Source organism: Molossus molossus, unplaced genomic scaffold (genome assembly GCF_014108415.1).
Source record: "Molossus molossus isolate mMolMol1 unplaced genomic scaffold, mMolMol1.p scaffold_m16_p_18, whole genome shotgun sequence".
Classification (NCBI taxonomy): Eukaryota; Metazoa; Chordata; class Mammalia; order Chiroptera; family Molossidae; genus Molossus; species Molossus molossus.
The window spans coordinates 7,591,706-7,616,144 of NW_023425353.1; the positions used below are offsets into that span (position 1 = coordinate 7,591,706).

At 53.5% G+C, this 24,439-nt stretch overlaps 2 protein-coding genes across 9 annotated transcripts in view; one reads left to right on the plus strand and one right to left on the minus strand.

The window, feature by feature from the left end:
* Positions 1-22,137, plus strand: part of LRIG1 (leucine rich repeats and immunoglobulin like domains 1) — a 114,844-nt gene extending 92,707 nt beyond the window's left edge. For 5 of the 7 annotated variants that reach the window (XM_036266084.1, XM_036266086.1, XM_036266085.1 and 2 more), the window contains 10 exons: positions 858-929; positions 1,623-1,694; positions 4,975-5,138; positions 14,796-15,116; positions 17,027-17,308; positions 17,738-18,157; positions 18,956-19,081; positions 19,498-19,644; positions 20,164-20,445; positions 20,542-20,795. In XM_036266084.1, the coding sequence (XP_036121977.1) occupies positions 858-929; positions 1,623-1,694; positions 4,975-5,138; positions 14,796-15,116; positions 17,027-17,308; positions 17,738-18,157; positions 18,956-19,081; positions 19,498-19,644; positions 20,164-20,445; positions 20,542-20,780 (2,125 nt within the window). In that variant the 3' untranslated portion in view covers positions 20,781-20,795. Of the gene's footprint in view, positions 1-857; positions 930-1,622; positions 1,695-4,974; positions 5,139-14,795; positions 15,117-17,026; positions 17,309-17,737; positions 18,158-18,955; positions 19,082-19,497; positions 19,645-20,163; positions 20,446-20,541 lie in introns of all 7 variants that reach the window. The other 2 variants (XM_036266088.1, XM_036266090.1) reach the window with 2 other exon arrangements.
* Positions 22,138-23,234: 1,097 nt separating this feature from the next.
* The window catches only part of SLC25A26 (solute carrier family 25 member 26), a 189,846-nt gene continuing 188,641 nt past the window's right edge, over positions 23,235-24,439 (minus strand). For both annotated transcript variants that reach the window (XM_036266091.1, XM_036266092.1), the window contains one exon: positions 23,235-23,582. In XM_036266091.1, the coding sequence (XP_036121984.1) occupies positions 23,465-23,582 (118 nt within the window). In that variant the 3' untranslated portion in view covers positions 23,235-23,464. The remainder of the gene's footprint in view (positions 23,583-24,439) is intronic.

The window sequence follows — 24,439 nt, forward strand, 5'->3', positions numbered from 1 at the left end:
CTGCCCTGCCCCCGCCGGACACACTGTTCCCTTTGCTCTGCAGCCTTTCTCCCTTGTGGGACGGAGGGGTGGGCGCTGTGTCAGAGGGTGGTCCCCGACAAGCTCAGCAGTCACTGCCCAGGTGAGGCTGGCTGGCATTGCCTGGAAGCAGAGCCCCTTCCAGTGGGTGGGCGGTCCCGGGTCCAGGCACTAGATGACCTCGGAGGCTGACCTTTGAGAAGGTGTCTGTCTGAGACTTAGTGAGTCACTGACAATGACTGACAATTGCTAAGGAGGCCCAAGCGCTGGGGCCTGCAGGCCCTAAGGGCTTCCTGTAGGCAGGGTCACTGTGGTGACGCCTCAGGTGCCAACAGCGAGGAGCCATCTCGGTGACCCCGTTTTCCTGCACTCTCCTGCCTCCTTCGGGACCCTTTATCCCAGAACGTGGTTTTCAGGAGTGGGCGGTAGTTTGGGTTCTGGGGTTTTCATTTCCTTCTCTGACTCTGCTTCTTCTCATCAACACAGTGATCAGTCTCTTCTCTCCCCCGAGGTCATGGCTAAACTTCAGCCCCACCCTTGGGTGGTCCTTGCAGAGAGACAGCGTGGGCTGGACCAGGTGCTTTCCACTGAACATCGCAAGGGGCCTTTTTAGGCAAGGCAGTGCGTGCAGATCCAGCCTGTCGTCGCTGTCAGATGTAACAGATGAGAGTATTTCGTTTCAGAGAGGAGCAGGCCTGTGTTCTTCAGACCTGGTCAGATTCCGCCTGCCTCTCACTGAACAATCATCAGCTAGCAGGACCTTAACCATGTGTTCTCTTTCTCCTGACCCTCCCTTGTCTGCCCCCCCCCCCCCCATGTTGGACGTTTGGGGACTGCAGAACTCTGTTTGGAAACAAGATCAAGTCCGTGGCTAAGAGAGCATTCTCGGGGCTGGAAGGCCTGGAGCACCTGTGAGTATCTTGCCAGACCTCCCCTGACCCCCGGCTGCCACATTTGGCTGCCGGACATTTTAATCCCATCTTGTAAACCGAGAAACAGCCATTTGGAAACGCCAGCTGCTTCCTTCTCATTAAGTCAGCTTCGACTTTGGCCTGTGTCAGGGACGGTCACACTACCTATGGCCAGTCAGTGAGCTCCCAGCTAAAGCGGCTGACGTTTAGATAAGTCCCCTCCTCTGCCTGCCCTGCCTCACACCTGCACCCGTCCCCCACAGGCCTCTGGTCCCCTTCCCACTTCCCGGGGGGCGCTTGTCCTGGCCCAGCCTGGCACCCCGCCAGAGCAGCTGGGCATGCTGGGTACTTGCTGCCCTGCGACTTGCTCCTGGGGTGGCTGCTCCCAGGCGGTGACTCCAGTACTGGACTCTTGGATGATTTGCCCTCGAGCCCAGCCTGACCACTGCTGGGGAGGCTTGGTGTCGCCCTGTGGCGCAGACAGCCTGGCTTTGAGGCTGGCTGCCCCTGCGTCGGCAGCGCGCGGAGCGATGGCCACTGCCAGCAGAGTCGGGGCCGGACACGGGTCCGGCTGGGACCATGGCCCCCGCAAAGCAAGGCTGTCCTGAGCACTTCCGGGGCCCCTTGCTCCAGCGTGAGGCTGACCTGACGGCCCCAGCGTTCTCCGCATAAGGGAAGGGTGTTCTTTTGCAGGAACCTTGGAGACAATGCTATCAGGTCTGTCCAGTTTGATGCCTTTGTGAAGATGAAGAATCTCAAAGAGCTGTAAGTACCTGGGACTCCGAGCCTGGGTAACAGGAGAGGGCTCAGGGTGGGGAGCACCTTACTTGGATCGCACCTCATCTTGTTAAATAGTTGTGAGCACTTCTCCTTGTGTGTGAGTTCAGTTGTCTTTTTAAAAATTCCCTGTGGAGGCCTATTCTGGATCAGGGGTAAGCACACTTTTTCTTAAAGGGCCACAATCTAAATATTTTCAACTGTGTGTGCTGTAGGGGCCTCTGTGTTGACAACTGTACTCTTGTTGCAGCAGGAAGCAGCCGTAAGTACCACCGCAGGGAGCGGCTGAGCCCTCCGCCCTCGGGAGGCGGGGGCCCCAGGCTGCGTCGACTGGCCGTGGCTCCACGCGCTGTGGCAGCTCTCAGCCTGCTCGGTCGTCCCTGTGACTGTCAGGGACCAGTTTTCATCGTTTGCCTAAAGTGAAGGGCCCGTGTTGAGGGGCTCTGAGGAACCTGGGCTGTGAGCAGGGCACAGGACAGCGAGGTGGCACTGCCGCCACTGTAGACGGTCATCGAGGCCCTCGGGTGGCGGCTTGGCAGAGCTGACCCGTGTCCTGGCCGTGGAGAGGAGCTAGGGTGCCTCCGGGGGCCTTGCCCAGCCCCTTTCTTCCTCACCCAAGTCTGCCGGTCCCAGCCGTAGCGTCAGCTCCCCAAAGTGGGGCCTTGGTTCCTACAGGTGCCAGCAAAGCGACGATACCGGGGGATGGCCACCTCTGCACCCTGACCTCTTCCCTGAGGCACTGCTGGTGGGCCCTGGATCGTGGGGTGGGGGTGGGAGTAGGGAATAGGGAGGTGCCGTCCCTGTACTGGAAACTAGAGCCGGACGCAGGCCCCGGTGACCTTCCTGCTGGGTGCGCCTTGACCTTGCCGTGAGGGTCCAGTCTGTCGAGGGGACGCCCTTTTCGGTGGGTGTGCTCTTAGAGCGGGAGTCCTAGAAGGACAGGTACTGGGGTCGATGTGCTACGAAGTATATACACCGAAGCATTTATTGTAAAACCTCAGTGGTGAGTACCTGAGTGTTTACGCTGCATTTCTGTCAATGTTTCTGTTCTTGAAACTCTTCAAATACAGTGTCAAATGGTAAGAGAATGTTTGGAGAGAGAGAGGGAAGGTCAGGGAGACAAGATTTTCCTTTTGGCCTCTTAAAAAATTCAGTTTCCTGAGACCGTTTTCTAGTTGGGATTAACTGGACCCTTCCAGGTGCTTGGCCCCCCCCCCCCCCCCATGCATCTGCAGGGCTCAGCCTTGGCCCTCTGCCTGGGTTTCCCCTCAGTCACTGCCTGTACCCAGCTGCGGCTGGCTCTGGGCCCAGTCTTCTGAGGGGAGAAATGGTTAATTCCACTTGGTCATTTTCTTCCCCTGTCGGATCAAGGCAGGTTGTACTGTGCGCTTAGTCATCCTCTGGGTAAATTTCCACCAGCAGTGGTTAGAAACACACACTGTGAGCTGGACTCGTGACAGGCACGGTGGAAGCCAGCGTTGCTGGGTGGCTGGTGGCAGCAGCCACGGAAGCTGGCGGCACGTGCGGCTGTGTCGTGTGGGCAGTGGCCGACTGCAGCCCTTGGGCCCGCAGACAGTGTCCTTGTCCAGGCTCTTGACCCAGCCTTTGTCCTTACAGCGACGTGTGTGTGTGGACAGGCCAAGGGTCAGCATCCTCACTGTCTGGCTCCCTTTCCTCTCTGTCTGTCCTGTCGGTCCCAGCTCATCCTTTAGGAAGCTTTCTGTCCGCCCTGAGTGGCCGCTGAGGTCTGGACTCCTGTTTGAGGGGAGCTCCATTGTGGAGGAAGCAGGAGTCCCGGGACTCAGGCCACGTGCACTGGGTGTGTGAGGCTGACCCTCTCCACACCCGTTTCTGATCGAGGACAAACGTCTGTTTGTTCTTGTGGCTCAAATGAAACCTGTCCCTGCTGCCCCCTCCCGTGCTGAATGCCTCACAAGTGAAGGCCCAGTATCTTCCTAGACGGTCATGCTCAGTGGTCCCAGTGGTCCCCAGGCTTCCCTGCTGCCTGCACAGGGAGGGCGCCGGCGAGCGTCTGTTCTGACGGGGGCGGGCTCCTGCCTGCTCTGCACCGGGTGACGAGGAGGCCAGGGCAGCTTCCCCTCCACACAGCAGCTCCCGGGGGCTGAGCAGGCTTCAGCGTGTCCTCCGGTGACTGCAGCAGGACAGCCCCCAGGTCTGCAGGCACACAGCTAGCTGCCCACTAAGTTCAGATACAGAGTCTAATTTTAAGGTCTAACATAGGCATACATCCCACTTATAATGGCTTTGAGAGCAACTTACTCAGTCTTTAACAAAGTACTTCCCATATAAGTTGAACGAGTCGGGGTGACTGGCTAATTGGAATGACGGGGGACGGCAGAAGAGAGGCGCTGAGTTCAGTCAGACTGTTTGTCTCCCTAGCTGCCGGCCAGGCCCTCCCGTCGGAAGGCCGTGTGGGTAGAGACCACAGCCGTCCTTCCGGCTGCTCGTGTGACATCAGGGAAATGGTGGGTGGAGGAGAGGCTGCTGCCATAGTGTTGGCCCAGGTGACGTTTAGGAATTTCTGGGCACACTGTCCTGGTTTTGTCAGAGGGACGCCATCCATCTCCCTTCCCGGCCCCTGGCCTTGCTGTGAGCTGCCCCGTCCTCCGGCACGTGGCCTCAAGGTCTCCCAGGAGCATGGCCGTGGGACTCTGGTGGCTTCTCCTCGAGTGACTCCTCGGGAAGGAATGTCCACGGAGATGGGGATTCCGATTACTGTTTGAAAAGCTGATCCTCGGTTGCTGAGAAATGAAAAAGAAAATATCTTCTGTTTTGGTTGGAGCCTCACAAGACCGAGCTGTGCGTTCTCATGCCCTGGGCAGTGGCCGTGGTCGGCCAGCACTGCGGGTGGGGCGGCTCCGGCGTGCAGACCCGGGCCCTGGCCAGATGACAGGTAACAGTCTCATGGACGCGGAGCCCCCGGACTTTGTCAGGAGGCTGCTGCTCTGTCACCAGGAGAGGTGCGCCGCGTCCGGTCACCGCAGAGCACGTCTGGGTTAGAGTGCGTCAGCTCAGACTGTGCTCCTCAGGGTGCCCTCAGGCCGGAGTGTCAGGCTGCCCTGGGGCTGGCCACCTGGCCTGCTGAGCCAGGAGCTGCATTGGCTCAGAGCCTCCAGGCAGATTGTCTTTGGAGAGGAACTGGGAGAAGGACTCGTGCCCGTTCCGCCTGCTGGCGTGGGGGCGGAGGACGGCTGTGTCCGAGAGCGCTTCTTCTCAGTCACACCTCTGCCCCTTCTTTCTCTTGCAGCCACATCAGCAGCGAGAGCTTCCTGTGTGACTGCCAGCTCAAGTGGCTGCCCCCGTGGCTGCTGGGCAGGACGCTGCAGGCCTTCGTGGCCGCCACCTGTGCCCACCCGGAGGCCCTGAAGGGTCAGAGCATTTTCTCTGTGCCGCCGGAGAGCTTCGTGTGTGGTAAGACGGTCTTTGCGATTGCTTTCCATGAAGGGCAAGGAGCCAGGAGGGGCTCTTCCTTGTGGGGTGATTCCTGTGCTCAGAGGTAACCCCAGAGCGGTCACCAGTCAGCTGCCGGGTGAATCTGTTTCCCACGGAAACCACAGTGTTTACTGTGCAGTCTCCTCTTGCGTGGTTCTTGGAGTCCATACGTTGAATCAGAAGGGAGCATGGGTTGGTTCAGTTACAAACCAGAGTAATCAGTTACAGAAAGATAGTTTATATTATTTTAAGTGCCCCAGTTTAGCTGTGAATTTGCTCAGTGTATGAGGCTGGGGTTTTAATGTGTTTCTTTCCAACCCCAAGAATGAGAAGTTAAATACAGGAAGAATAGTCTCAGGAGAACAGTTGCTGTAGTAAAAATAATTCCTCAGTGTTGACTTGCCCTCTTGCTGTTCCTCAAACCACTGAAATCTGTACTTGTAGCTTGAAGTTCTTTTTTCTTCTGATTGTTGGAACATAGATCTTGCCATCTTTTGCCCAGGGGTGGTTGGGGTCCAGCGCACTAGCTCTGGTAGGAAGACTGCAGCCTCGTGGTCAGGCAGACGTGGTCCGAGAAGGACACGTGTTGAGTTGTTGCTGCTTTGTGCTCTGAGCAGGAGCGAGGGTGGGATTCCCAGGCCTGCTTGGAGCTGCTGGCAGGTGTGCGCCCTGCTGCCTCCATCTGTCCTGGTCTGCCCTGAGCTCTCTGGTCCCTGCTCCGATGACCCTGGCCAGGAGCATCCCTAGTGATATAGAGGCTCCTGGGTCCTCCTATTGGTCCTACTTTTTGGGCATAGTGGTTGCCTGCCCACATCAAGGTACAAGGGCCCTCCTTCCCAACCCCACCTGGGAGCAGGCTTGCCCACCTTTCTCCTCCCAGTCCAGCAAAGAGCCGCAACAACACTGTCACGTGGTAGCAGCTCTTCTCACTGGTCAGTCTCGTGGGAACTTCCGAGGAGAAGGCCGCATGTAGCTCCCGGCCAAGGATACATGCTGTGATCCCCGGTCCCTGACACTGTTCACAGACCTCTGCCCCTCACGCCCTCTCCTGCCACAGGCTGGTCTCTCCTTGCAGATGAGCCGCGGCTGAGCTTGACAGGTCACGTGCAGCCTCCAGCCCGTGGCACGTTCTGGGTTGTAGCCCCTCTCACCCCCTCGGGCTCCCACCCAAGCAGGCACCAGGTGCAGAGGTCAGGGGTTCGAGCTCGGTGGCTCCTCTTTCATAGACTGGAAGCGCGAGCCCTGCACTCCCACCAGACGGGGAGCTGGAGCCGGAGGTCAGATCACGGGAGGGGGGGCGGGGGGGGTGACGGAACCCCGGCGCGGCTGGCGGGAGCGAATGGTGCAGCCCTGGACACTCCGTCAGCTCCGCAAACTACCCAACAGCGTTCTGCTGTCAGGTGTCTACTCGAGAAATGAAAATATACGTCCACGTGAAAATCTGTGCACGAATGTTCGTAGCAGTATTACTCACAATAGCCGAAATGTGGAAATGCCCCCGAGCCAACAGGTAATGAGTGGGTGAGGGACGTGTAGCCGGACAGCGGATGTCATTAGGCCCACAAAGGGAGTCGGGCATGCAGCGCAGCCGGGCCGCAGAAGACCACACTGGAGGGTGCGGTCACACGGACCAGGGACGCCGATAGCGGAGGGACGCAGGCTGGCGGCTGCTCAGGGCTGGCAGGGACGGCGGGAGGCCAGGAGGCCACAGGCACGAGGTCTGTTTCTGAGGTAATGAAATGTTTTAGAAATGGACCATGATGACAGTTGCACATGTTTGTGAATATACTAAAAACCATGGAGTTGTATACTTTAAACAGGTGAATTCTATTTCAACAAAGCTGTTTTTAATAAGAGAAATATAATTTATATACTATAAAATTCACCCCTTTAAAGTGTACATTTCAGTGGTTTTTAGAATATCGAGAAGTTGTGTAACCCTCACTGCTGTCTAATTCTAAAAGATTTCCGTCACCCCGGAAAGAACCCACAGCAGTTGGCAGTCCCTCCTGCGCTCCGCGGGCCCCGGCCCCAGCCACTGCTCTCCTGTCTCCGAGCCTGTGTTCTTGACATTTCGTGTGGACGGAGCCATAATGTGTGGTCTTTTGTGATGGCTTTTCTCACTTAGTGTAATTTTTAAGCATGTATCAGTACTTCGTTCTTCTCATAAATGGCTGGATAACATTCCACTGTATGGATGTGCATTTTATGTGCACATTCCCAGATGGTGGCCATGGACATTGTCGCTCTTACTGTAAATGATGCTGCCGTGAATGTTTCTGTGCAAACTCTGTGTGAATGCTCTCTGGTGGGTACTTGGGAAGTCTGTGTAACTTGGAGGAACTGCAGCTGTTGTCCAGAGCAGTGGTTCTCTTACACAGCCACCAGCTGTGTGTGAGGGTTGATGTCTCTGCACCCTGGTCAGCATTTGTTACCATCTTTCTTATTTTGCCTATACTAGTTGAAGTAGATTCTCATTGTTTTTTTTCCTCACTTGAGGGTATGCTTTTCATTGATTTTAGAGACAGGAATGAAGGGATGGGGAGAGAAAGAGAGAGAGAGAGGGACATTGATCTGTTGCCTTCCACACATGCCCTGACAGGGAATCGAACCTGCAACCTGAGTATGTGCCCTGACTGGGAATCAAACCAAGCACCTTTCGGTGTGCGGGATGATGCTCCAACCCCCTGAGCCACACTAGCTAGGGCTCATTGTGGTTTTGATTTGCATTTCCCCAAGAGCTAGTAAAGTTGACCATTTTTCAATGTGCTTATTGGATATATATATAAAATCTGCTTTGGAATAATAGCAATTCAGATCCTTTGCTCATGTTTTAATTGGGCCATTTGTCTTTTTATTGAGTTGTAAAGTTCTTTGTATATTAGGGATACTAGACCCTCATCAGAAATATGATTTGCCAATATTTTACCCCAGTCTGCATTATTTTTCACTTTTAGACAGTTGAAGCACAAAAGTTTTAAATTTTTATGAAGTCTCTTTTGTTTTTATTTGTCATTTCTACTTTTGATGTCTTATCTAAGAAACTATTGCCTGAGACAAGGCCACAAAGATTTATACCTTTAAGAGTTTTATGATTTTATCTGCTACATAGGCCTCCAGTTTTGTTCTTTACGAAGTATGTTTTGACTATTGCGGTTTCCTTGCATTTCCCTATAAACTTTGGATCAGCTTGGCAATCTCTGCAATAGACACAATTGGAACTTTGAAATAGGGATTACATTGAACCTGTACATTAATTTGGGGGAGTATTGCTACCTTAATATTAAGTCTCCCAAATCCATGAAAATGGGTTATCTTTTCTGTTTTTGTAGCTCTTCTATCATTTCTTTCAATAGTGTTTTGTAATTTTCATGGTACACCTTTTATTTTAAATCTCTTTGGAGCTATTTTAAATGGCATTCTTAATTTCATTTTGTTTGTTTTTAATTTAAACTTATCTTTATTGTTGAATGTATTACAGATGTCTCCCCTCTTTTCCTCATTGACCCTCCTTTCTCCTCGCTCTCCCACTCACCTCCTGCCTTCCCCAACCTATTGTCTGTGTTCACTGGTTATGCATATATATTCTTTGGTTTATCTCTTCCTGCTCCCCCACCCCCCCATCCCTTTGAGGTTCATCAGTCTAACAACCAAATTGTACTTCTTAATCCCTTCACCTTTTTAGCCCGTCCCTCCAACTCCCCTCCACTGGCAACCAACAAAAAGTTCTCTGTGTCTGTGAATCTGTTTCTGTTCTGCTTGTTCATTTTGTTTGTAGGTTCAATTGTTTAAAGATATGTATTTATTGCCATTTTATTGTTCATATTTTTTATCTTCTTCTTCAGGAAGACCCTTCAACATTTCATGTAATACTGGTTTGGTGATGATGAACTCCTTTAGCTTTTCCTTTTCTGGGAAGCTCTTTATATGGCCATCAATTCTATCTTCAGATAGAGTGGGAAGGAGAGAGGAAGGAAGAGAGAAAGAGAAACATCAATGTGAGAGAGACACATCAAGTGGTTGCCACCAACACGACCCCAACCAGGGCTGGGGACATACTGCAACTGAGGTATGTGCCCTTAGCGGGAACTGAACCCAGGACTCTCTGGTCCACAGGCCAATGCTCTAACTGCTGAGTCAGACTGGCCAGGGCTGGCCGTCAATTCTAAATGAGAGCTTTACAGGATAGAGTAATCTTGGTTGTAGGTCCTTGCTTTTCATCACTTTGAATATTTCTTGCCACTCTCTTCTGGCCTGCAAAGTTCCTTTTGAAAAATTGTCTAACAGTCTTATGGGAGCTCCCTTGTATGTAACTAACTGCTTTTCTCTTGCTGCTTTTAAGATTCTCTCTTTGTCTTTAACCTTTTGCATTTTGATGATGTGTCTTGGTGTGGATTTCTTTGGGTTCATCTTGTTTGGAACTCTCTGTGCTTCTTGGACTTGTATGTTTGTATCCTTCATCAAGTTAGAGAAATTTTCTGTCATTATTGTTTCAAATAAATTTTCAATTTCTTGTTCTCTCTCTTCTCCTTCTGGCATCCCTATGATGCGAACGTTGTTACGCTTGATATGGTCCCAGAGGCTCCTTACACTATCGTCATTTTTTTAGATTCTTTTTTCTTTTTTTTTTTTTATCCTCACCCGAGGATATTTTTCCATTTTTTGTACAGATAGAGTGGGAGGGAGAGAGGAAGGGAGAGAGAGAGAGAAACATCGACATGAAGGGACACATCGAGTGGCTGCCACCCGCACAACCAACCAGGGCCGGGGACAAACTGCAACCGAAGTACGTGCCCTTAGCGGGAACCGAACCCGGGTCTCTCCGGACCGCAGGCCGATGCTCTAACCGCTGAGCCAAACTGGCCAGGGCAGATTCTTTTTTCTTTTTGCTATTCTTATTGGGTGTTTTTTGCTTCCTTGTATTCCAAATCAATGGTTTGCTTATTGGCTTCACCTACTGTACTGTTGATTCCCTGTAAATTATTCTTTATTTCAGCTAGTGCATTTTCATCTGATTGTGCATCCTTCATTTCTGCCTGGTCCTTTTTCATGCTCTTGAGGTCCTAAGTTTCTTAAGCATCCTTATAACCAGTGTTTTGAACTTTGCATCTGTTAGATTGTTTAGTTGTTTTCCTGGAGTTTTATTCTGTTTTTTCATTTGGGACATGTTTCTTTGTCTCCTCATTTGGCTGCTTCCCTGTGTTTGTTTCTTATGTATTAGGTAGAGCTGCTATGTCTCCTAGGCTTCCAAGGATGGCCTATTGTAGTAGGTATCCTGGAGGGTCCAGTGGCACAGCCTCCCAGTTGGACCCTTGAGGTGCACCCCTCATGTGGACTGTTATAATTGAATCTTGTTTGCTGTTGGCACGTTAGTAGGAGAGATGTACTCAGGCTGATCAGCTGCAAGGACTAGGTGTGCCCACTGACCTCTGACTGCCTTGGAGGATCAGCTGTGCAGGGCCCACCACACAGAGCAAGACTTACTTCAGCAGGGCTCTGGTACCTACCGAGTCCATTCCTTGAGTGTGTCACTTGTGGAGGTGGTTGGGTGGTGGTGCTTCGACATGGTCCGAGGCTGTCCACTGGGTGTGCTGGCTCTGGGGCAAGGTCAGCCACTGCTTGTGCTCTATCCAGAGCTACCAGGCATAAGCTACAGAGTGATCTGAAGATGGCTGCTTCTTGTGCTGGGCTTGGAGGTGCCCAGGCCAAGTCAAGTTGTGAACCAAAGCTGGCTGCTTCTACTGCCAGGCCTGGGGCCACTTAGTGAGAGGCATGGAGCTCGCTGAGGCCAAATGCTGCTGTGTGAGAGAATTTATAAAAATCTGAAGCAGGAGCCAAGACAGGCCAATCCTATGGTAAAGCCACTGGAAGCAGCTGGGGTGGGCCCGAAACTGGGGAGGGGTGGGGCCTCAGGGAATCACCAGGGTGGGCTACCAGTGTGAGCCAGGTTGCTAGAGTCCCAGATATGGCAGCTGTCTGCTGCCCCAGGGAAGAGCTCACCAAAGGAACAATGGCCTCCACCAGCACATCAGGAGAAAGCTGCCTCTCCAGCTCTTCCCCGATGCCAAACAACTCAATTTTTCCCTGTATGTTTCTGGTGCCTCTCAAGCTGTCTCCTCAACGCTGGAGCCCGCGGGGTTTGAGTTCAAGTAAGTCCGTGTGCGGGCCCTTTAAGAGGAGCTGCCTGGGGCTCCAGCCACCTCAGCCTCCCTGAGCCTCAGTTCCCGCTGGTTTTCCAGCCAGAAGTGATGGGGATTCTCTTCCTGGCACTGGAACCCTGAGCGGGGCACCTGGTGTGGGACGGGGACCCCTCAGTCCTCAGGGAGGACCTTCCCAGCCGAGGTGTCCTCCTGATTTTTATCTGCCACACGTGGGTGTGGGACCAGCCTGACCGCCTCCGCCCTCCTGCCAGTCTCCATGTGGCTGCTTTAATTTCCTAGATGTAGGACTTCCATTCAGCTCGCTTCAGGTTCTGAAGGATGGTTGCTCTGTAGTTTAGTTGTAATTTTGATGTGGTTATGGGAGGATGTGAGTACTGCATTTACCTATGTTGCCATCTCGGCCGAAAGTCTCTCATTTCATTTTTGAAGTTTCATTGCTAATGCATAGAAATGCTGTTGAATTTTATCTCTTGATCTGTCTCCTGCAACTATGTTAAAATCATTTATTAGTTCTAATAGTTTTTCAGTGAATTCCTTAATGTTTTTCTTTATATGTAATCATGTCATTTGCAAAAAGATAGTTTTTCATATTTCTTTCCCATCTGGATATCTTTTCTTTCTTTCTCCCTCTCCCTCTTTCTCTCTCTCTCTCTCCCCCTTCCTTTCCTTTCTTTGCCTAATTGCCCTGGCCAGCCCCTCTGGCACGTGTGGAATCGAAATGGTGAGGGCAGACTTCCTTGTCTTTTTGTCTGATCTTAAGGGAAAACATTCAGTCTTTCTCCATGAAGTCTGATGTTGACCTTCATCGAGTTGTGGGCTTGCCCTTCATTTCTAATCTGTAAGGACTTTGATCATGAGAGGGTGAATGCTCTTTTGCATCTGTTGATGTGATCAGGTGGGGATTTTCCCTTTATTTTATTGATATGGTCTAATACTTTGACTTTTGGATATTAAGGCAACCAGGTAATCCTGGGATAAATTCAACTTGTTCATGCTTCTTTGTATGATTCTTTTTATATGTTGTGGGATTTGTTTTGCTAGTATATTTGTTGAGGATTTTTAAAAATCTTCACTTGTAAAGGGCTGTAGTTTGGGGGTATTTTTGTGATGTTTTTGTCTGGTTTGTTAATCTGCCTCGTAGAATGGAGTTGGGAAGTGTTCCCTTCTCATCAGTTTTTTGGGGAAGAGTTTATAAAGAATTAGTGATAATTCTTTAAATGTTTGGTAGAGTTCACCAGTAGTACCTTCAGGTCTGAGCTCTTCTTTGTGGGAATTAATTCAGTCTGTGTACTTGTTAGAACTAGTTACATTGTGTGTTTCTTCTGGAGCCAGTCTGGGTAGTCGGTGTCTTTCTGGGCCCTTGTGTGTGCACCTGCGTCCGGTCTGTGAGCGTGTTCGGAGCAGTCCCGTGTCGGAGCAGTCCCGTGTCGGAGCAGTCCCGTGTCGGAGCAGTCCCGGGTCGGAGCAGTCCCGTGTCGGAGCAGTCCCGTGTCGGAGCAGTCCCGTGTCGGAGCAGTCCCGTGTTCGGAGCAGTCCCGGGTCGGAGCAGTCCCGTGTCGGAGCAGTCCCGTGTGCCCGCTCACTGCCGCCACCTTGGTAGTGACGCTCCGTCTTTCACCCAAATTGTAGCGTTTTTGAGTCTTCTCCTTTCGGCATCTACCCTTTCATTTCGGCCAAATGGTTTCCTTTAGTATTTCTTGTAAAGCGGGCCTGGAAGCAATGAATTGCGTCAGGTTTTTGTTTTAATTTCTAAATCTGAGAATGTTTTAATTTTGCCTTCATTTTTGAAAGGATGGTTTTGCCGGACATAGGATTCTTATTTGGCATTCTCTTTCTTTCAGTACTTTGAATATATCGTCCTGCTGCCTCTGACCTCCGTGGTTTCGGAGGAGAGATGAGCGTTATTGTTATTGAGGATCTCTTGTAGGGGATGATTTGCTGTTCTCTTGCTGCTTTGAAGATTCGTTGTCTTTTGACAGCTTGACTGTGATGCACCTGGGTGTGGTCCCTGAATTTACTCTATTTGGAGTTTGTTGAGCTTCTTAGATGTTTAGATGCATGTTTTTCACCAAATATGGAACGTTTGGGACCATTATTTCTTCAAATACTCTTTCTGCTCCTTTTCTTTCTTTCTCCTTCTTAGACTCCCATTATTTGCATATTATTATGTTTAATGCTATCCCCACAGGTCTCTGTGGCTGTCTTCATTTTTCTTCATTTTCTTCTGTTCTGTTTCTCAGACTGGATTTTCTCAACTGACCTGTCTCAAGTTCACTGACTTTCTTCTGACAACAGCTTCTAGTGAATTTTTCATTTCAGTTACTGTACTTTTAAACTCCAAAACTTATATTTGGTTCACTTTAAGATTTATATTTCTTTATTGGTATTCTTTATTTGGTGGGAAAGTATTTGCGTATCCTTTAATTTTCTTAGACCTGGTTTCCTGTAGTTTGTTGGACAACGTTTATAAAGCCAATTTACAGTCTCTCTTTAGTAAATCCAAGATCTGGGTTTCTTTAAGGACATTGCCTATTGACTGTTTTTTCTTCTGTTTCTATGTGTGTTTTGTAGTTTTTTGTTGAAAACTGAGCATTTAAAATAAAATAATATGGCAACTGTAAATCAGTGACCCTCTGTCTTCCCTCAGGACTTGTTCTGTTAATTGCAGTTTGTTTAGTGACTTTTTTGGACAAATGTTATAAAGTCTGTTCTGTGTAGTCACCGAAGTCTCTCCCTGGCTAGTTAATGAGTGGACAGTCTGTAAGTCGCATCAGCCACGGAGTCTCCTGTCCTTTGCCCGGCGTCATGTCCTGTTTGCACCTGGAGTGAGGGCCAGTTCCAGGGGAGGGGTCAAGACCCTCCCAGGTCCTTGCTGGGCGTGCACAGCCCTGCACAGGCGTGAGGTCTCGAGACCCTCAGGGAGGGATAGGACCTTTTCAAAGCCCACTTTCAATATTACAGTCACCTGACACTCCATTTTAGGTTTTTGGAAAGCCTCCTGTTGGCCCCAACTGATGTTACTGTCTCAGCCGTGGCTGCTGATTGATGTTCATCAGATGCCCTCAGGGTAGAACTTTCCCTGCCAGGCAAACTGCATCAGGTCAGATAAATACAGGCCCTGAGGATGGGGCTTTGGGGGAAGCTCCAAACCCATTCCACCCCTTCGGTGATTACGAGGCTGCTGAGCGTCAAGGATTCCACGGAGCTGGGGAGAGCAGGATGGGACTTGGCATAAAACGCTCCACAGTGATTGATCTGTAGTCACGGCCTGTGCAGGCTGGGAGCTCACTGCTCATGGGTTTATACCTGGTTGAGGCCAGGTGTCCAGGGTGTGAGTCCCTCTGGTAGGGGCTGGAGCTGAGGACACTCCTGCTGCATCTGGCCCAGTTCCTTGTCATCTGGAGCATCTGAAACAGCAGCTGCTTCCAGTGTCCTCAGTGCCTGGGTGGCTTACAGGTGGCTCTTCTCTCCGCAGAGGACTTACCAAAGCCACAGATTATCACCCAGCCAGAGACGACCATGGCCGTGGTGGGCAAGGACATCCGGTTCACGTGCTCAGCAGCCAGCAGCAGCAGCTCCCCCATGACCTTCGCCTGGAAGAAGGACAACGAGGTCCTGGCCAACGCTGACATGGAGAACTTTGCCCATGTCCGGGCACAGGATGGGGAGGTGATGGAGTACACCACCATCCTGCACCTCCGCCACGTCACCTTCGGGCACGAGGGCCGCTACCAGTGCGTCATCACCAACCACTTTGGCTCCACCTACTCGCACAAGGCCAGGCTCACTGTGAATGGTACGGAGGCGCTGCCGGCCCCCACGCACCGTTCTGGCAACCCTGGGGAGGACCGAGGCAGCAGACACGGGTCATCCGCAGTCCTGGGTTGGCCCCACAGCAAGTTTTGAAGATTGAAGGGTTATTCTTAGTGGAGTCTTTGTTTTGGGGGTAAAATAACTTTTACCCCGTTATTATGTTAAGTGAGATTGTGGACCCAACCAAGCCTTGTATTGAATCCATTTTATTATCCTCTGTAAACCAAGATGTCAGGTATTCAGATCCAAGAGGCCATGAACCACAGCCTCGGAGCCAGAGGCCAGCCCGGGGAGGCAAGTGAGTCAGCGGTAGGAGCCCGTGCCCCGCCCAGAGGCTGTGGAGTGCAAGGCAGTGTGAATGCTGGCCCTCAGGCGCTGGGTTCTGTGGGTGTGCCGGGCGTGTGCAGGTGTGTGCCGGGTGTGTGTGGGCGTGTGCAGGTGTGTGCCAGGTGTGTGTAGGCGTGTGCAGGTGTGTGTGTGGGCGTGTGCAGGGTGTGTGCCAGGTATGTGTGGGCATGTGCTGGGTGTGTGCTGGGCGTGTGTGGGTGTGTGCCAGGTGTGTGTGGGCATGTGCCAGGTATGTGTGGGTGTGTGCCGGGTGTATATGGTTGTGTACAGGTTGTGTGCTGGGCATGTGCCAGGTGTGTGTGGGTGTGTGCCAGTGTGTATGGGCATGTGTGGGTGTGTGCTGGGTGTATATGGATGTGTGCAGGTGTGTGCTGGGCATGTGCCAGGTGTGTGGGTGTGTGCCGGTGTGTATGGGCATGTGCAAGTGTGTGCCAGGTGTGCCGGGCGTGTGCGGGCATGTGTGCGGGTGTGCGCCAAGGATGTTTACTGTGCACAGCGTTAGAGCTTTTCCATGTGGATTCTTCAGGACTGCTGTTCATTGTAGTGAGTTCGGAGCAGGAGGAGTTAGTCACCGCACCCCCATAACCTAACGAGATTTTCCTGATTATAAACCTCTCATTAAAAAGTACTGGAACCGCCCTGGCCACTTTGGCTCAGCGGTTAGAGCGTCGGCCCGCGGACCAAGGAGTCGGCGGGTTCGATTCCAGCCAAGGGCACGTACCTTGGTTGCGGTTCGTCCCTGGCCCAGGTCAGGTCATGCTGGAGGCAACCAGTCGATGTGTCCCTCACGATGATGTCTGCCTCCCCGCCTCTTTCTCCCTGCCTCCCACTCTTTCTGAAGATAAATGGAAAAATATCTTCAGGTGAGGAGTCAAAAAAAAATACTGGAACCAGTATGTCCTTAGGCCCTTACCGACCACAGAAGAACATACCCTTCACCACACCAGGGCTGGTTTTCTTGGCTTTTCTGAGGGAGTTCTTATTGTGTCTCAAAAACTCAGTGAGCCGTTGGACCCTCCCCCAGCGCAGCCTTGGTGGAGCCTGTGGCTGGGTGCTTAGCAGTGTGTGCAGGTACCTGGGGGAGTGGGGTGAATGCTTTCAGCTGTGTGCGCAGTGACGCAGCCGCCGTCCCTCGACGGCTCTCCAGGCGGGCGCCTCACACTCCCTGATTGCCTCTTGCTGGAGCAGAGTTCGTGGCCAAGGCTCTCCTGCTGGTCTGTACGGTGGGCAGGCACCGGCCTGGCTCTTACGGGTGTCCCGGTACAGGCTGATTGCGTGTGAGGGGTGCAGAGGACAGGTCTCACTGGAAGCCTGCGTGTGGGGTGTCGCCCTCTCGGAGGTACAGGAGACTGATGGAGACGCTCATGGTGGCCACAAGCAGCTGGGCAACCTTGGGGACCTGGTGCTGCTCATTCAGAGGTGGCAGTAGTGGGGGCATGCAGACCTTGGCACGAGGGTGGGGAGCTGGCACCCAGACACGGGGGAAGGGGGGCTGTTCTGGCCTCTGTGTCTATTTTCTCGTAACCCGACCTGATTGTGTTTCAGTGCTGCCGTCATTCACCAAAACGCCCCACGACATCGCCATCCGGACGGGCACCATGGCTCGCCTCGAGTGCGCTGCCACTGGCCACCCCAACCCCCAGATAGCCTGGCAGAAGGACGGCGGCACCGACTTCCCTGCGGCCCGCGAGCGCCGCATGCACGTCATGCCTGACGACGACGTGTTCTTCATCACGGACGTGAAGCTGGGCGACATGGGCGTGTACAGCTGCACCGCCCAGAACTCGGCCGGCTCCGTGTCGGCGAATGCCACCCTGACTGTCCTAGGTCCGCCTGCGGCACGCGAGTGTGTGAGACAGGCTCCCCAACTAGCACAGATCCCAGGAGTTGGGGTCCTCAACCTGATCTGTGGGCGCAAGGGGGGCAGAGTGGTGGGGTCTCCACATTGGCCTTTAGGTCACCATCTAAGATTGTTTTTTGAACAGGTGGTTCCATCCCTTACAAAGTGGGCTGAGGTATAAAACACATAGATAAGTGTCTGAACGGTGCCGGGCAGGGTGGAGACAGGCCCGCGGGGCACAGGCACGAGTCCGTGCTCCTGGCGCATCCGCCAGCCTGGGCGTGACGGCGTTAGAAGGGCTTCTGGAAGCTTTGTCCCTCTGATGCAGGTCCCGTGGCCCTTCCCCAATGGGTGGGTTGTCTTTGTCCAGAACCACTGAGGCCACAGAGTGACCGTCAGACCCCTCTGCCTTGCAGAAACCCCGTCGCTGGCGGTGCCTCTGGAAGACCGCGTGGTGTCGGCGGGGGAAACGGTGGCGCTGCAGTGCAAGGCAGCCGGGAGCCCCCCGCCCCGCATCACCTGGCTCAAGGGGGACCGGCCCCTGGGCCTCAGCGCGCGGCACCACTTCACGCCCGGCAGCCAGCTGCTCGTGGTGCAGAACGTGGTGGCGGAGGACGCGGGCCAGTACACCTGCGAGATGTCCAACGCCCTGGGCACAGAGCGGGCGCACAGCCAGCTGCGTGTGCTGCCCAGCCCTGGCTGCAGGAAGGACGGGACCACCGTGGGCATCTTCACCATCGCTGTGGTGTGCAGCGTGGTCCTGACGTCCCTGGTCTGGGTGTGCATCATCTACCAGACCAGGAGGAAGAGTGAGGAGTACAGCGTCACCAACACAGGTGCCCGCTGCCGGCCAAGTCTGTTCGGGGAGGAGAGCAGGGGCCCTGGGAAGGGGGCCGGCGCAGAGGCTGGTCCAGGGATTTCTGTGGATTTAAGCCTGCAGGGCCTTGGGGAACGCGGAGCCGTTCTGGACCGCTGATCTTCAGTGTCGCTGAATTTCAGCTTCCAGGACTTTAACATCAAATACACATGCGTCATGGCCCTGGCCGGTTTGGCTCAGCAGTTAGAGCGTTGGCCGGCGGTCCAGAGAGTCCCGGGTTCGGTTCCCACTGAGGGCATGTACCTGGGTTGCAGTTTATCCCCAGCCCTGGTTGGGTCACACGGTGGCAGCCACTCAATCGGTCCCTTTCATGTCAATGTTTCGCTCTCTCTCCCTCCCACTCTATCTGAACAAAAAATAGAAAAATGTCCTCAGGTGAGGATAAAAAAATACACACACTCACACACTCTCATGCATTATGAACTCTGGTGACTCGGGCATCCGTGGCCAGTGCTGCTGCCACATGGGGGCTGTGGATGCAGTGGCTCAGCATTGTGTCTGGTTAAATTCCTGGAAGCTGAAAGTCAGTGACATTGAAGCTCAGCGGTCCAGACCGGCTGTCTCTTCCCATCACGCTGTCGGTCTTTTGCGCCCTTGGGCATCTGATCACCACACTTCTTACACCCCACGTACAAGACTCCCCAGTCTGCACGGCCTTGACAGCTGCCATTGGGGGACCCAGTATGTGTCTGTCTGCATTCCCTGTCACCACAGAGGGCTGGGACACCTGGTGGGTGACTGTCCTGTCTCTTTGCAGATGAGACCGTTGTGCCTCCAGATGTCCCGAGCTGCCTGTCCTCTCAGGGGACCCTCTCTGACCGACAGGAGACCTTGCTCAGGACTGAGGGTGGTCATCAGGCCAACGGGCACGTCGAGAACAATGGTAAGGCCTCTAGCCCTTGCCAGGGCAGGGACATGGTATTACGTCGAGCACGTTTGACCTGGGAGTCTGGTGACTCAAGCCTGTTTGGACCTCCCTGTGCAAGTTCTGCCAAGTTGAAAACCATCCCCAGGAAGTCTCTGTGTTGGTCTTAGCATCTCTGCGGAGACTTGGCTCCTCTCATGCTCAGTAGCTCTCAAGGGTGAGCTGCTTCCTGGGGAGAAGCATGTGCTCAGGGCAAGTGCACCCCCCCAGGGACTCCCTCCCTACTGGGAAGGCAGTCTTAGAAAGCAGACCTGTGGGCCCCCACTCCAGAGAACATTGAGAAACGACTCCCTTCTAGCATCCTTGCCCACCCTTTCCCTAAGGCTCTGCAGCGTGAAGCCTGGCATCGCCAACGGTGTGGGACTCTGTTGCAGGTGTCTGTCCGAGAAACGCAGGCCTCTTCCCCGAAGTGGATGCCCACGGCGTCCTGTGCCGGCAGCCCAGGCTCTGTGTTGGGTGCAGCAAGGAGCCGTGGAGAGCGGCGGAGAAAGCTGATGGCCCGCCTGGCCCACAGGAGACAGGTATAAGATGCTGCATCAGGAAAAGTAGTTACTGAAATCCACATCTGGGTTGACCTCATTAATGAAAAGGGGAGACATTACTGGTCTAAGACTATCTCAGAATTGGGTATTCAGTATCTAAACAGAAGCACTGTGGTGCCTGGCTCTCTGGGGTCAAGTAGGATGTCTCCCAAATAAACCTATGGTGTGGTCAGCCTGGGCATGAACTTTCCAGATTAATAAGCAACTTAAGTAAAGGGCAAGGCCCAGACAAAAGGACCTTTTCACCAGGGCTCTTGGGAGGCTCCATTTCTAATTGTTGGGAGACCCCCTACTGCATGGGGTCCCACTCAAATGGGGTTCTTCATGTGGCCAGCGTCTGGTGAAGAAATTGATCTGCAGCAGAGAAACGGAAGCGCCTGCTCCTCGGGGTGTTTGCCCAGCCCTCGTCCTGAGCAGTGCGGGGCGAGGGGTCGCGGTGCCGGAGCAGCAGCGGGGGGCTGGGCTCGGTGGATCTGACGGCCTGGCCGTGTCTTGCAGAGCACAGTGGCCCGGTCGTGCACAGTGAGAGCAGCACTGGTGTGGACAGTGACTCCACGGAACACGCCTCCTGCCCCCAGCCCACGCCCAGAGACAGGGCACAGCCGGGGGCCCGCAGCAGCCAGGAGCCCAGCCCGAGTGCCCAGGAGCCTTCTCCGCCTCGGAACAGTGGGGCTACCGGCGGGGCTCCCCCCGAGGACGGGGGGTCCCTCTACCCCAGTAACCACGACAGAATGCCGACATCCTGGACGCAGCCGCCAGGGGCACCTCCAGATGGAGAAGGTAAATGTTTCCTGTCTCCCCAGAAGCCGCCAGCCGCTGGGGGCAGCGCAGACCCAGCCAGGCCAACGGGCCTGATGTCCCCTCTCCTCTCCGCAGGGGCCTCTTCCTGGACGTTAGCAAGGCTGTGCGAGCCGGACTGCGCCCTGGCTCCCGGCAGTTCTGAGCGCGCACGCGCCCCCTCGGGCTTGCCCGACACCCGCAGCGAAGGCCGGTACTTGCTCCTTTCCAATGGACACCTCCCCAGAGCCTGTGACTCCCGTCCCGAGTCCACACCACTGACAGGACAGCTCCCCGGCACGCGGACTGGGCCGCTGCTGTTTGCACCGCGGGTCTAGGCCCCGCCCACCTCCCCGTGGCCGCGGGAGGGGAGAGGTGGGAGGGGCTGAGGGGGCCCGTGTCCGATCTGCAGTCCTGACCCCGTGTGGAGTGTCAGTAGGAGGACTTACAGCTGAAGCGCAGGATGCAAGAGGCTATTGTGTGCAAACGGCAGAAAAGTATTTGATACCATTGTACATAAGAGTTTTCAGAGATTTCATATATATTATATATCTTTTACAGAGGCTATTTTAATCTTTATTGCATGGTTAACAGAAAAAAATTGTACAATTTTGACAATATTATTTTTCATAGCAGGTTGCTGTTTAATTTTGGAAGAGGGGATAGTGCTGGTGCCTTAATGCATGGATGGAATTCATAGAAGCTAAAACCACATCTGCTCCCAGGAGTGGTGGGTGGGAAGGATGGAGAGTCCTTAGACGTGTACCACACATGGTAGGACACACCCAGGGTGCTTATAGGCAGAGACTTGGTCTGCAGCGCAAGTCACTTCACATCCGCGTGGCTCACGTGCGGGTGCGCCTGCAGCAGGCTCCTGGGGCCTGGCCTGCGGGCGGCAGGTCCCTCTGCACTGAGTGACCTTTCTCATGGGTTTATTTATTTAACAACATGATGGGGATTGTTAATTCACCACAAGCATTTGGTCTGAACAAATAAGCCTTTCTTTCTTCTTTGATAAGAGCAAATGTGGTCTTAGTATCATCTGATTGTCATTTGAGGCTTTCTAATAAGACAGAAGCTGCTGCTGTTGGTACCTGTGGATTTTTCAATAGTGAGGCTTTAGTTCTGCCAATAATAATTAAATTACATTGGTGTGCAGGGAGAAAAAGGTTGAAGTCCTTCTTTTCAGGACCAGCTTATCTGCTGAGGGTCTGGAGCAGCCCTGGCCGCGACCTTCCCTCGCACGGACGAACCCAGGCTCGGACTTGCAAGTTTCAGCCCTGGACTTGGGTTCTGGCGTATTTGCACTTTCGAGACTGTAGCTGACCATCTCGTGGGTGCCAATGGGTATTTCAGGAAAAATACATGGAAACTAACAAGGTCCTTAGAAGCCCGGAAAGCAAGGTCCTTTAGCCAAGAAGCCGAAGGCAGGTACTGAACGACGGCTCCCGTGTGAAATGTGCCTTCAGGTGTCATCACTGCTCCAGAGGTGAGCACATTAGAATTGTGTTCTCAACAGTTAACGATTAATGTTACTTCCACAACATGTGAATTTGCTGCTTCTGAGAGGCAATGTGAAAGAGGAAGTATTACTTTCATGTACAAAGTTATTTATTTATAGAAATTTTGGTACAGTGTACATTGAAAACGTGTAAAATACTGAAGTGTCTAACATGGCAGCGGAGTGTCTTTAATAAAGGCTCACTCGTGCGCGCTCGTGTGGCTGCTTCCACGCGCCCTCGGCCAGCACCTCCCCCTTTCGCTCTGCAGTGCCCGACAAATGCAGTCCTTCTGCCTTTACTTTTTTTTCTCAAAAAAAGAAGAAAACAAATCAGTTCTTGGCGTAGGCGAAGCGGAATGGTGTACCGTAGCTCCAGGGAAAACACGGCACACCCGGTCCTGAGATCCGGGTTTTCCTAACACCCAGGGCTTATCAGCTAAGCTCTAAAATGGTGACCTTCCCCTGTCATCCCCTCTCTTTCCTGTGTTGCACTTGAGACTTCAGGCCAAGCTTTTACTGTTAGGAACCAAGAAATAACATTGTGAAGCTGGCCCAGCCCCTCATTTCGCCTGAAGCAGAGGAGCACTGAGTGTGGCCCAGTTGCCTCCAAGGCCCCTGGGCGCCTCCTGCACGCCGCCCCCGGGACCCCCCCTGCACGCCGCCCCCGGGGCCCCCCCTGCACGCCGCCCCCGGGACCCCCCCTGCACGCCGCCCCCGGGGCCCCCCTGCACGCCGCCCCCGGGGCCCCCCTGCACGCCGCCCCGGGGCCCCCCTGCACGCCGCCCCGGGACCCCCTGCACGCCGCCCCGGGACCCCCTGCACGCCGCCCCCGGGACCCCCTGCACGCCGCCCCCGGGGCCCCCCTGCACGCCGCCCCCGGGGCCCCCCTGCACGCCGCCCCCGGGGCCCTCCTGCACGCCGCCCCCGGGGCCCTCCTGCACGCCGCCCCTGGGCCCAGCTGGCCAGAGCTGCGTGTTCGTTTGCATCCACCATGTGGGCTGGGACGCTCTCGGTAGACAAAATTGTGTGTTTTTACAGGCTGAATCTGAGGGTCATCAAGAACAGCCTGGTCACCCAGCTCACATGTACCTGTACAGGGTCATTCTTTTTAAACAGACCTGCAAGCTTACGCAGTAATAATGAGCTCACGTGCACAACTGTTTCCTGTCCCGTCCTTTCCCCCATTGAGCCATTCTAAAAGAAGACCCATCTCTGCCATCCATAGAACCTGCTATCCGGTGGCAGGAAACCAAAGATCAGATACAATCAAAGAAAACTCTGAGGGGCCTGGACTCAGCATCCCTGAGCATGTTTATTAAGGAGTTCTGAGAAAGGCGTCCACAGCGCTGCCATGCTTGCTCTCAGCGCCCTGGCAGAATGCTGACAGCCCAGCCGGCCGCAGCAGGGGCACGCGCTCCTGTGCCATCTGCAGAGCTGGGCTCCCTCGGAGGGCCGAGCCGGCTGGCCTGGAGGGACACGCTCACAGCAGGCCCCTCCTGGACGAGGGGATGTGGGCGTGATTCATGGGCTCTCTTTGCCGAGTTCCAACAGCAAGCTGTGCGTTTGATCGTAAGCACCAAGAAAGATGAAACCTCCCAGACTGATTGCTGCCACTCGAGGGAAGACACCTGCAAATAATCTAGGGGAGAAGCAAAAGAGAGCTTTCAAAAATAGTGTGTAAAAAAGGTTAAATTCCAACACCCACAGTTTGCTCTACTGAACAGCATGCTGATCGAACCCCATCCACTCCTTCAAGTGCCTTTTAATGGCACCGAATTATTCCCCAGTAGATTTGCTGAGGTCTGAGCCCAGCTGTTTGTTGGCAAAAGTGGCTACATACCGAACGGCTTGTGAGCACTCACGATTAAGTCAAATGATTAGTCAAGAAGTAGTAACCCTGCCCTCACAACAGTCCTGTTCAAAACTTAAGGCCATTTCTGCCTTTTACAGATGATAGACCTGACTCCTTATCAAGGAAGCCGTGGGGTCTGGGTGTCGGCGATGTCACATGGCTCCATGACTCGGGCACGTTCCTGTCCCTAGAGACCCATGGATGGGGTGCCCAGCAGGAGACGGATCTCCATGGATTCCGTTTTCTTTTGCCTCTGATGGAGAAGAAAGGCGAACGGGCTATGCCTGGCAGGGGAGTAGCAGGCTCAGTCCCCAGGCACCTCAGAAGATGAGTCACTGTCACAGTTGCAACTTTGGAATAATTGAGGAAATGCAAAGCAAAACACAATGTTACCAGGATGTAAACCGGGGATTCATTCTTTAAAATCCTCCCATAGCTATGCAAAGGTATTGATTCAAAGGATGGTCATTGTGGCATTGCTGATAAAAAATTTTAAAAAATAATAAACTGCAAAGAACTCCCTCTAGTTGCATGGATTCTAGTACAGTCCACACGCGGGGAAACCTTGCGGTGCTGAGAACGAGGTGGGCGGGACAGACCAACACGGAGAGCACACACAGCGGGGCCTGAGAGAAGCCCAGTCC